Raw genomic sequence first — 12,383 nt, 5'->3', positions numbered from 1 at the left:
CAAGAGGCCAGGAATTCCTTTAATTTTTTTTTTTTTTTTTAAGTTTTAAATGGCAACACAACCAAAAGTTGGTACATCACAGAAACAGAGGGCTTTGCAGGCAACACTGATTGGGAATAGCAAAACACTTGGTTGGTGAAAAAAAGTGAAACTCTAAATTATATACAATAGTAGCTAAAGGGTAATATTGAAAAACAGTCTTATTCACTGTGACTCAAGATTTTACTTGCCATTATCTATTGCTTATTTATTCAAGGTTGTAAATAATACTTATATAGAGACATAGAGATGTGTAAAAATGAAACATCGTGAAAAAAATACAATTTTTCAATTTCATATGAAACTCAAAGTATAAGTTTTGTCCAATATGGAATGTACCTACATTTGTTTACATTAGGGCTCTAAAATTCATTTAAAAATTGGTTTTTTGTTGTTTTAAAAAAGAAACAGCTGACCCACCACACAAGTCTGCTGTGTAGCTTGTTTGCTCAAAATGAGCGTTTTTCAGGTGAGGTCTGTGTTCTCTGCCCAAGGTCTACTATGGTTTCTTAGTTGTACTGGCCCAATCGTGGAAAGAGTTTCCATGAAGAGTCGATGGCAGCATCTGGATGAGGGACAGTCTGGGTCATGGGACAGGGGTAGAGAAGAGAGAGGTAAGAGCCCAGATCCTTATGAAGGATGACATTCAGTTGTTATATTTTAAAGGGTACCCGATGGCTTTTTCCAGGCACTCAACTAACGAGCCAGCAGAAAGAAAATCCCTCTCAACTTCTACAAATTTGATGTAGATGGATTTGGGGGACACACCGGGATCCACAATACAGTTCTGAGACAAAAACCCATTTATACCAACCCAATCCTTGCTGAAGGTTTTGGTATTTGCTTGGAAATGTAAAAACAAGCATTGCTGCAGAGTCCTGACCTCAGCAATTCCGAGGTAGCAATAGGTAATTCGAGTGGGTTCTATCTCCACCTGCAGGGAGGCTTGTGCTGAAAGGGTTTCCAAGTCAACCCGGCCCTCCTTTCCGGGGTCCAGGGTACGTCGCTCCACATGGGGGGAGGGAGGCCTCTCAATACACTCCTCGTAGCCAATGGCATAGAGACCCGGGCTTTTGGGAATGCCTCCTGGCAATAAATACTGAACCACATTCCCACCAGTTGGTTTGGAGTGGGCGATGGGGATCCAGTCAATTTCCATGTGCAGCTCCAGGCACCTAGCTTCGCTGATAGTGATCTCCAGAAATTTGTAGTATACATTCTTCCAGTTCATTTTCTGCACTCGGGTCATGATGATCCGGCCCTCGGGCTTCTCAGAATTGAAGTACTCCCGGAGTCGCTTGCCAAGGGGCACCTGGGAGCTGATCTCAGCATAATGGTAACGGATATCCTCTTTCCAACGGGTGTTGTAACCAATTCCAAAAATGGCCAGTTTATTAGAAAGGTGAAGCCTTGAAAAGTCTGTCCAGCTCTGAAACAGTTCCCATTTCAACTGTACTGATTCCAAAATTTGTACGATATTCTGCATGATGTCTCTTTTCCTAGAAAGAGAGATAAAAGTCAGATTCCTCAGGTGTCTAGATGAGCACTGTCCGACAGAACTTTCTGCAATGGTGGAAATGGTCTATGTCTGTGCTGTCCAGTATGTTAGCCATTGCACTGAAATGTGGCTACTGTGAGTGAGGTATTAAGTTCTTAATTAGCTAAAAATTACGTTTAAATAGCCACAGATGGCTAGTGGCTACCATATTGGACTGTGCAGTTCCAGATAATCATAGTATTAAAATCTGAGACACGCTTACCCCGAGCAAGTTTCTAGAACTAGTGATAAACTGCTTTCCATTATTCTATAGTCTAGTTGTATTACACTTAGTAACTATTGATACATAAGACCCTAGGATTTCAGAAACTCAAGAATAATGTGTGTGTGTGTGTGTGTATAATAGTGCGTATCATGGCTTTCGGACCTATCAAAAAGTAGGTGAAGAATGCTGTATTCAGAAAAGTAATCAGAATCACTTAAAAGAATAAACAGATTAATTTCTAACTTGGAAATTCTGGAAGTTAAGGAAGTTTGACCCATACATGCTGGCCATAGGAAAACATGAAATTGATAACGACTACTGATCTGAATTTTTCAAACCAGGCTTCAGCAGTATGTGAACCGTGAACTTCCAGATGTTCAAGCTGGATTTAGAAAAGCCAGAGGAACCAGAGATCAAAATGCCAACATCCGCTGGATCATCAAAAAAGCAAGAGAGTTCCAGAAAAATATCTACATTTGCTTTACTGACTATGCCAAAGCCTTTGACCGTGTGGGTCACAACAAACTGTGGAAAATTCTTCAAGGGATGGGAACACCAGACCACATGAGCTGCCTCCTGAGAAATCTGTATGCAGGTCAAGAAGCAACAGTTAGAACTGGGCATGGAACAACAGACTGGTTCCAAATAGGGAAAGGAGTACGTCAACGCTGCATATTGTCACCCTGCTTATTTAACTTATATGCAGAGTACATCGTGAGAAATGCCAGGCTGGATGAAGCACAAGCTGGAATCAAGATTTCCGGGAGAAGTATCAATAACCTCAGATACACAGATGACACCACCCTTATGGCAGAAAGTGAAGAGGAACTAAAGAGCCTCTTGATGAAAGTGAAAGAGGAGAGTGAAAAAGTTGGCTTAAAACTCAACATTCAGAAAACTAAGATCATGGCATCTGGTCCCATCACTTCATGGCAAATAGGTGGGGAAACAATGGAAACAGTGACAGACTTTATTTTTTTGGTCTCCAAAATCACTGCAGACGGTGACTACAGCCATGAAATTAAAAGACGCTTGCTCCTTGGAAGAAAAGCTACGACCAACCGAGACAGCATATTAAAAAGCAAAGACATTACATTACCAACAAAGGTCCATCTAGTCAAAGCTATGGTTTTTCCAGTAGTCATGTATGGATGTGAGAGTTGGACTATAAAGAAAGCTAAGCGCTGAAGAATTGATGATTTTGAAGTGTGGTGTTGGAGAAGACTCTTAAGAGTCCCTTGGACTGCAAGTAGATCCAACCAGTCCATCCTAAAGGATATGAGTCCTGAATGTGCATTGGAAGGAGTGATGCTCAAGGTGAAAGTCCAATACTTTGGCCACCTGATGTGAAGAACCAGCTCATCGGAAAAAACCCTGATGCTGGGAAAGACTGAAGGGAGGAGGAAAAGGGGACGACAGAGGATAAGATGGTTAGATGGCATCACCGATGCAATGGACATGAGTTTGAGTAAGCTCCGGGAGCAGGTGATGGACAGGGAAGCCTGGCATGCTGCAGTCCATGGGGGTCGCAAAGAGTCAGACACGACTGAGCGACTGAACTGAATTGATCTGATTCAAAAAAGGATATATTGAAAAAAGGATATTTTCCTCTATTTGTCTAAAATTCATTACTACTCCCAAATTTAAAAGAACAGTTTAGCACAGAATCAAGATCTGAAAATTCAGATGGAAAAGTTCCATTATTAAGCTTCCGTTTTAAGAGAGAAAAATTCCAGATAATGAATTGAGATTGTCCTAAAATGTATTTTTATAAAGGGAAGCAAAAGCATAGAAATTATTTCAATTTTGATTTGGACAGTTAACAGAATAAGACAAAGTGCAGGGAAATTCTTGTTTCACATGCTGCTTATTTCAAGTAATTCCAACTGACACTTCATAATGACTTATATAGATATGAGGATATTTGTTTCTCAGGGCACAACTCTGATATTGGAAGACTGAAGTTTGTTAAATGGTAACTTGGCAGCAAATAATCACACTCTACATCAATCACAGGTTTAAACTACAAAAATACTCAACTACCACACTCACATATAATCAAACACAGGCAAGAAAAGAGGGTGGTTTGTGAACAGCTTCTTGGTAGAAGACAGACTGTACACTTTCCTCTTAAATTCTCAAATCTTCTAGAAGAGCTTTTGGAACAAACTGGGGGATCTTCCACATAGCCATTCTCTCTTACTTTCCTTTACTTTCTTTCCAAGATGACAAAGAGCAAATGTTTTGTTATCAGTTTTCTTGGTCCAGTGACTGTCCTGGACTCACCCTCTACCCTTCAGTTTGTCTAAAAAGCTACTCAAGTACTTGAGTGGCCATGCAGATGAAATCACTGCATTTCTGGGGACTGTTCCTCTTCTCAGAGTGCACAAAGGCACTCGGTCACTTTGCTAATGTTGAGGATGTGGTGTCTGTGAGGCTCAGATGTAGGACCATGTTTCTGCATGGGTCAATGCTTTAAGTATCCCAATGCCTGACATACAGTAGGTATTTGATAAATAAGTGGTGACTCTTCTTCATGGGTGAAGGATGGTATAACTGACTGGTGTAAAAGAATGTATCAGTTAGTTCAGGTGAATTCCACCTAAAACTTAAGAGTGAAAAAATCCAGTGCCCAAATGAAGTTATCATATTTGGCACTGTCACAGCCCTAAGTCAGCAATAAGGAACAGTTCTTAGGAAACTGGTACACTGGGAAATGAGTCGCCTTTTAGGACCCACTCACCCTATGGGCTGAATCCTGGAGAAACAGCCATGCTGGACATTTCTGCAGAGTCTGCCAGTTTCCTGCCCCACTGATCTGATCTCAGCCTGAAGTTCCCTGGGCTTAAGCCTCAGACCAGCTTTTGAGAGCTGTGGAACACAGCAAGAATTAGACCCAGCTGTCTGAACAGTTCCTAAGAACTGTCTGCTGTATTTCTGAAGTTCCAACTGGGAAAAGTTCAGGGGGTTCTGAGACTGGTGACACCAATTCTGTGAAAATGAGTTCATTTCCAGTTACATCAGTTGGCCTACCCTGCAGTTCCTAAGAACTTACTTTTTGATTCCCAAAATGGAATATTATAATCTGGGGTCCCTAACTTCTGGGAGCTAATGCCTGGTGATCTGAGGTGGAGCTGATGTAATACTAGTAGAAATAAAGTGCACAATAAGTGTAATGTGCTTGAATCATCCCCAAACCATCCCGTACATCCTGGTCCATGGAAAAACTGTCTTCCAAAAGACTGGTCCCTTGTGCCAAAAAGGTTGGGGACAGCTGTAATTTAAGTGTTCCTCTGGCCCTCCTATCATTTCACTTAACCCCAGACAATCTGTGGGCCCTGCACCTCATCTCTGTATCATATTTAAACATCCAAATGCCATATCCACACAAATACCATAAACACACTTATTTTCATATATCTGTTTCTTCTTGTCATATACAAAATTCTCAGCATTTTTGGATTAACCACTGGAAAACTTAGGCTAAGAAGAAGAAGAAGAACAATGAGACATGCTCCCTCAGTGGCATGGCAGGTTCTTGACTAGTCTGAGCCACCAGAGAAGCCCCTAACTTTCATAGCATGTCGAATTACAGCAAGACTTTTGTCATTAAACTTAGGTATTTACACTTTTTAGAAAGGGGGAACATCTACTTACTGTGCTTCTTCAGAAGACTCTTGTTTTATTTTTAATGTTCTCTTTGTGACAGGTATTTCATCTGAAAAACAGAGATTTTGGAAACATTATATTTTCCTAAGTGGTGACATGTATTTATGTAGATGAGTAGCTGTAAGTTTACTGTTTGTTCCATACTTTCCAATGCGAGAACTTAATTCTAGTGTCAAACACTGTCCAATGCCAGATTTATAGATGTAACTCATATATAATGAGATGCATACATTTATATGCAAGATCAGAAACCAGCTCTATGAGTATAAAGTTCTTCAGGGTCACTAGTAGATTTCTAGCTAGGAGCTTAAAGCTTAATTTCATGGCAAACATGATTTTTAAAGGAATGAGAATGAAAATAATTGTTTTATTTAGATTTTCTATGTAGGTTTTATAGAGCAATTATTCTCTCCCAGCCCAGTATCAGGATCAATATGCTCTACATGTTATTTTTGTCCCAAAGGTTTGGGTGGCTTAACTCTCTTCAGCAAAACCAGAGTTATAGGATGCCAAAGTAATTTAGACCTTAGAACTGTTTTGAAATTAAGAGGCAGTGATCACTTAGCATCTGCCCTTTTTTTCTTCCAGCAATCAATTCTCTTACATAGTGTTAGTCTTACAGTTTTATAACCACTTTCTTTGCTCCTTCTCTCTTTCAATATTTAAAATTTTTTTTTTTTTAGGAAGAGCATTTGAAAGAAATATTGGGTTGGTCAAAAAGTTCTTTCGGGTTTTCCACACCATTTTATGAAATAATCCGAATGCATATTTTGGCCAACTCAATATTAGCATTTAATCCTTTTTCTTTCGAATTAGCATTTCTCTGTCATAGGAGGATCTGTAAAACAGTGCCCGTGGCCTTTTGTCTTAAGCTGGGGAGGCATATTTATAGAGCCAGTTCTACTTATCCTTCCTTGGGGGCTGCCCGAGTGCATCACTAGAGAGTAAGAACATTCACTTACAAGTGAGCACTCATTACACAACTTGCTACGAATGTACAAAGGCTGCAGCAGACACTTGATTAGTACTGGCAAGTTATGAAAACTAAAACCTGAACATTTATTGCAAAAAACAAAAACAAAACCACCCAACTACATATATATATATATATATATATATACCCTCTTAATTAGTCCATACAAATTTAGATTTGATGGCCAGGAGTTTTATTTTCCATTTTTAATGTGAAGATAGTGAATAAATCATTCTACCTATTGTTGGGATGGGAGCCTTTATGAAGTTGGAAGGAGTATGATCCCTGATAAAGTTCAATTATCAGCTCCTTTCAAACCAAGGCTTTCCTTCATTTATGGTTCACCCTGAAGCCTGGAAAGGGACCTTTGCCAAATTACAAACGGGGGTGGGGGAAAAGTTCTGGGGATAAAAAAAGGAAATGACAGTTATATCTATACCCGTTGAGCCAGGAGTCAATAACTCTTAGCAGTCATCTTAGAACAAAGAGGTGCAGGATATTTTTAATTGCATAGCTTGTCACTGAGCTTCCCTGTGCAGCCCAGAATTAGGAATTCTTGTGTGTCTTTAGGGACTTTGTGGAATTCAAGGCACCAAGCACCAGCTGGCAGTTTAAGGCTAAATGAAGGCTACCCAAACTGCCCCAGACAGACACTGGCTCTGTGTGTTGGGCTACCAGTGGGAACGGTAAAAGAAGGTGTTACAGATATGAAACACCCGAGCACAAGTGAAGATATGTACAGACACACACACACACACCGCAGGTATCAGATGCCGGCTTTCTTACCCAATTCCTGATCTGTGGGGTAGCCATGGAGCTCCTGACTGTGGTTTCCCCAGTCCTCCTGTGAATACTCCTCCATAGTGCTGCCATCTGACTCCAGCTCCTGGTACAAGCCACTACTGTTAATAAGTACAGGCTGGCAGGGCTGAGCATCCCATCCTCCCTGACCAAACACCTGTTCCAACTGTTCAAATGTGTAACTGCTCTTTCTTTTCCCAACACCATGTTCTTTCACCCGACTGTAACACCTGCGAAGGGTCTAAGACACAAAGTCTTTTGTTATTCCTTTAAAGCTGTACTTCCTCTTCCAGGTACGGACCACAGATATTAATTACTATTAGACAGACACGGACAGACAAACACAGACACATTGTTACAGGAATGCTAGATTTTAAATTCATTATTATATTAGAAAAAAAAAAAAGACTAATTTAGCATTTACTCAAACATGTTATAATTCAAACAATTATTTTGCAATTAATTATCCATTAAACAACAAGAAACATTAAAACATTATTGCATGTATCCCATACACATATTTTTATACCCCCCACCCCCATTTTAAAAGAATAAGAAAAAAAAAGAAAACAAGAAATACCAGCCAGCCAATAGGATGCACACCTGCCACAGAAAAGAAAGAGCTGCTGTTGTGCCCAGAATTTGGAAAAAGTGAGGGGAGGGAGGACAGAAAGAAGAATTTCCCAAAGCAAAGAATGTACCCTTCCTTACTCTCGATTAAGAAGGAATATAGGGTAAAAACAATTGCCTAAATGAATTAGCTAGTAAAACAAATTACTTACATAGTCCATACTCCTTACTAACTCACTCTGTCTTTGGGGCAGTTGCTAGAATCGAATTTAAAAGAGATCAAATCAATAACACTACAGATGCTCAGTCTCAAACATCAATCATCAAGAAACAACAAGACACAACAATACCAACATCTAACAATTAACCAATGATAATACTAGCCTATTCTACCAACTCAAACTGCCAGCCAAACACCAACAGATGAAGCCAATCATTTCTTTTGGGGTGGGGTCACAGAAAGTGAGGTAGAAGGGTGTTATTTCACTTCTTTTTCTCTTTGTGGTACACAGGGAATAACATATCCTTATGCAAGTCCACAGATAAAACCTTTATAATTTTATTACCTTGCACAACCCTTCAACCTGCTTCATGGTCTTCTAATGCATATTTCTGATAATTAACCCAGTTTCCTTGGTTTAATGGTATGTCTTATGCTAGCTTACATGATATTTCAAAAGATAAATCAAGGATTTAGTCCCAGGCCTTGCGCCTCAGTTCCAAATTTAGTTTAATTATATTCATTCTCTGTCCCGTCTCTACCTCCTTTTGCTCCTTTTAATCTCCTTTCTACTTTACTGGGTTTTACTCTTGAGAATTTTCACGGCAAACAAGACTCTTTTTCTCCAAGTGCTTTTGAACTCAACTGTGCCAAACCAGCTTACCTTAGATTTAATTTACACACATCAGCCAGACTGTAAATTTCTCCTGAATGTGAGATGACTTTCCATAAGCTAATACTGCACCTACTCTCGCCAAAATAAAACAACTCTGAATAATCTTTATGCAGCCTCCTCGAAAGTTCAGTACTGTTAAATCTCAGTTGACAAACTACAGGAAGACACTCTGTCAAACACTGCAGATCTCTCCCTTGAGGCCAGAAATCCAGACGGGCAAAGGGAATAATAAACACAAAACATACATGACAATCTTCCTCCGACACAGAGCAGCAATTAAGAGTCGTCCATCCTGAAACCAGCCAGCCTGCCCCCTGCATAAGCACCTGCCTTACTCTCCCTTTCTGGAGATTTATTTTGGTGCCCAAAAGGACGCCTTAAAGAAGTGAGGTTTCTGATCATACACTCTTTAATAAAAAGTGTTTCTTCTTCCTCTTTGTAAAGGATATTCACAAGTACATAATACATAACTTTCTGGAACAAATCGGAAATGAACCTGAGAAATGTGTCATAGGCAACTCTTCAAATGGGAGAGGACAAATGCCTCCAGCTGACTTCACGTGACTTTCTATACCCCATTACCCGGCACCCTCTGCCCTCCTTGCCGGGACTGGAATTTGAATTGCAAACATCTCCTGCCAATTTATTTTTATCTCACAATGTCTACTTTCTGCCTCCAGGAACACCCCAACCGCACTTTTCAGCTCCTCCAAGGACCGTAAATGGAGAGTCCCAGCCTTGTCCCTCTCACCCTTCCAAGGCCATAAATGGAGATGGAAACCACACCACTCAGTGCTCACTACTTGCTGGCTGCCTGGAGCACAGCGCTCCTCACACAAAGAACCCCGACGGATCTGCCACTGAGGGTCATTTCGGAAGTCAGGGAGTGAAATTAACACTCCTCTGAAGGAACGTGCCACACTTAGACGTGACCAAGGCGTGAGCAAAGCGACCAATCTTTGACACTACATTTGGTGGGAAACTACAGAGAAGATTTACTTTCTTTGAAACCATCAAATCGAGCTTAACATTTCACTTCTTCTGTGTATGAATAAGGAAACCAGCAGTATTTAAGGGTTCCAGATACGGAAGAAGAGTCAGATGATATATTTTATATTCCATCCAAAAGAAAAAGTCTAACAGATCCTGTCACCTCTTACTTTGCAGTGTAATTTTGAAATACACTTTAGTAGTGTAATATGCTGAAATGTAAAATATCTATTAGGTGTCTGAATGAAAAATGTTTGGTGACATCTAAATCTATAAGATGGGAATTTGATGTATTGAAACAATGTTAAAAAGATTTCCAACTCTCTGGAGACATAAATACACAAAAGAGGTACCTTCTGGGTTCAGTAAAGACCACAGATCCAAGTAGAGGCTATTTAAAAAGCATATATCAACTGAGATAGAAAACAAAGTGAAATATCAGCTTAACTGCTACTCTAACAAACACAGGGATTTAGATAAGCTAGAGGGACTTTAGAAATGGAGAGAAAGGACATATGGAAGCCTTCCAATTCTTACCATCCATAATAAACCAGAAAAGGTTACACTTTCCACACTCTAAATGATTAACCAAAGCACAAAATTAAGCGATTGTATGTCTGTATCAACAGTCCTCAATAAACCAACTAAACATCTACCGTACATCTTAGATTAGATAATGCTATGGTATCTAGGAAAAGCGAAGTCTTGCCTCCCATTTTGGAAAGCTGTACCAAGCCCAACAAGAACCTCAATTCAGCTTCCTTCGAGAACCATTTCCTGTTCTACACAGAAACCTTGTTTCCCTTCCTTTCTTCCTTTATCTCACCCATCTTACAAATTTATAGTCACTTGGCTCTAGCGTTTTTCAAAAAATTAAGACCTCAGAGAGGAAAGAATTTGCTTAAAATTATTAAAGACTATTCTATTCACAGTGAAGAAGAAGAACACTTCCCTTATTGTTAGAAATGTCCCTGGTAAATCTCTATTATTGTCTCCCCCAGGCTTTATTGAGGTAATACTATATCCTGAGTGAAGTCACATGGATAGAAGTCAAGAAAACCTGGATGGAAGAACTAAAACAACTTGACCAGGTGGTCAGATCAGAGAAATCCAAAGGTATCCGATTCAGAAGAACTGCCAAGTGAATGCTTGATAAATCCACCATGCCAAGGGTTCAACAACTACGAGAGAAAAAGAACCAGAGAGAAGTAAGAGATGTCCCATTACCAAAGCAGGAAGAAAAAATCAGATGGCTGACAACTGACAATTCATAGACAGAGGGAAGGTTTTGCCAAAGTTTAAGATTACAGTGAGAGGAAATGAGAGAATAAAAGATGACATTCATTGTGGGTGAATGTAAGGGGAGTCTGGGGGGTGGGGAGCGGGGCAGGTAAACAAAGGCAGGAGCTTTAAGATTGGCAGGATTGGGGGTTTAACGGCAGCAATGCAGAGAGAGACCCAGGGTTACAGTACACGTAACATTAAATACAGTGCACGATGCAGCTATCTTGCCAAATAAGTAAATCCAGTATTGGGTGGTATAAGCAGAGGAATCACATGTAAGCTATGGAGGTGGCTCTTCCTCTCTATTCAGCACCGGTGAGGCCACAGCTGGAACACAGCATTCAGTTCTGGGCATCGAACCAGCTACAAGAGAGGGAAATTGCAGAGTTCAGAAAAGGGCAAATAAAATAATGAAAGGCTTGGAAAATAAGATCTTTAAGTAGGGCCAGTGGTTTCATCAAAGCCCTTCCTGACATTATATAAGCTACTCTGGGGGGTCAAAAAATAAGGCTTCTTTTTATTTCAGTGTCCTCCAATTCCTCCTTTGGCTTTCAGGAAGGGAGAAGAATAGAACTCTTCCCTGGTATGGCAGAGCAGGAAGCAAGCTCAATAAATTACATGGGCATACGCCACCTAATTCTGCTACTGGCTCCATCATTTTCTCAAAATGTGCCCCATTTCATACAATCATAAAATCATCACCGTGACAAAATCACTGTTCTAACAGAACTGTCTGTAACTGGAACAGGGTCTATAACAGGGAGGAATAGAGATAAGGCATAATTGCCACATAATGTTTTGTTTAGAAAACACTGGCATGATCAGTCTAAGATGTCAGATGAAAAATAGTCAAATTGCAGGGAGGACAGCTTAGTTATAACAGCAGGAAACAATGTTATAAGAAAAAAACAAGCAGTGAAACAGATTTTCAAACGTGGTTGTCAAATTAGCCATACTAGAAATGGCTTACAGTTTATCTTAACCCTCTGCCAACTAAATATGATAAATTTAAGCCTCTTTAACCCAAATGATTAAATAAAGGATACACTTATTTGAAAACAAACTCTTAAAAATCACATACTATATTTCCATAAGCAGTAGCGGAAATTACACTAGGTGCAAATCTCTAGCAATTGTTTATAAAAAGTGCTAAAAACAATACTTTGGCCTAAGCCCACGTGTACTGTAAAGCAAAAGAAACAGACCTATCATCTTTTAAACTAAAGCTGCTGCTTTACTGTGTTACAATCAGTTGCTCTTAGTTAATTGAGGCAACAGAACAATACTGAGTTTATTTCAATATTTCTAAGAAAGACTCAGAATTTCTTAAATTAGTTTGATTTTCTTACTGTGAGCACAAAGGCAGTGGGGGGAAGCTTGAAATGGCAGACAACTGTA

General features: G+C 39.8%; 1 protein-coding gene across 10 annotated transcripts in view; it reads right to left on the bottom strand.

Annotated features, from left to right (window-relative positions):
- Positions 1–12,383, bottom strand: part of MSANTD2 (Myb/SANT DNA binding domain containing 2) — a 31,670-nt gene continuing 19,287 nt past the window's right edge. For 2 of the 10 annotated variants that reach the window (XM_027532912.1, XM_027532913.1), the window contains 3 exons: positions 7,231–11,348; positions 5,460–5,520; positions 1–1,538 (listed from right to left, as the gene is read on the bottom strand). In XM_027532912.1, coding sequence (XP_027388713.1) covers positions 686–1,538; positions 5,460–5,520; positions 7,231–7,306 — 990 coding nt within the window. In that variant the 5' untranslated portion in view covers positions 7,307–11,348 and the 3' untranslated portion in view covers positions 1–685. Of the gene's footprint in view, positions 1,539–5,459; positions 5,521–7,230; positions 11,349–12,383 lie in introns of those variants that run through there. The other 8 variants (XR_003509482.1, XM_027532914.1, XM_027532917.1 and 5 more) reach the window with 8 other exon arrangements.

Source organism: Bos indicus x Bos taurus, chromosome 29, assembly GCF_003369695.1.
Source record: "Bos indicus x Bos taurus breed Angus x Brahman F1 hybrid chromosome 29, Bos_hybrid_MaternalHap_v2.0, whole genome shotgun sequence".
Classification (NCBI taxonomy): domain Eukaryota; kingdom Metazoa; phylum Chordata; class Mammalia; order Artiodactyla; family Bovidae; genus Bos; species Bos indicus x Bos taurus.
Note: the sequence above shows the minus strand (reverse complement) of the source record. Positions and strands in the feature narration are given on the sequence as shown.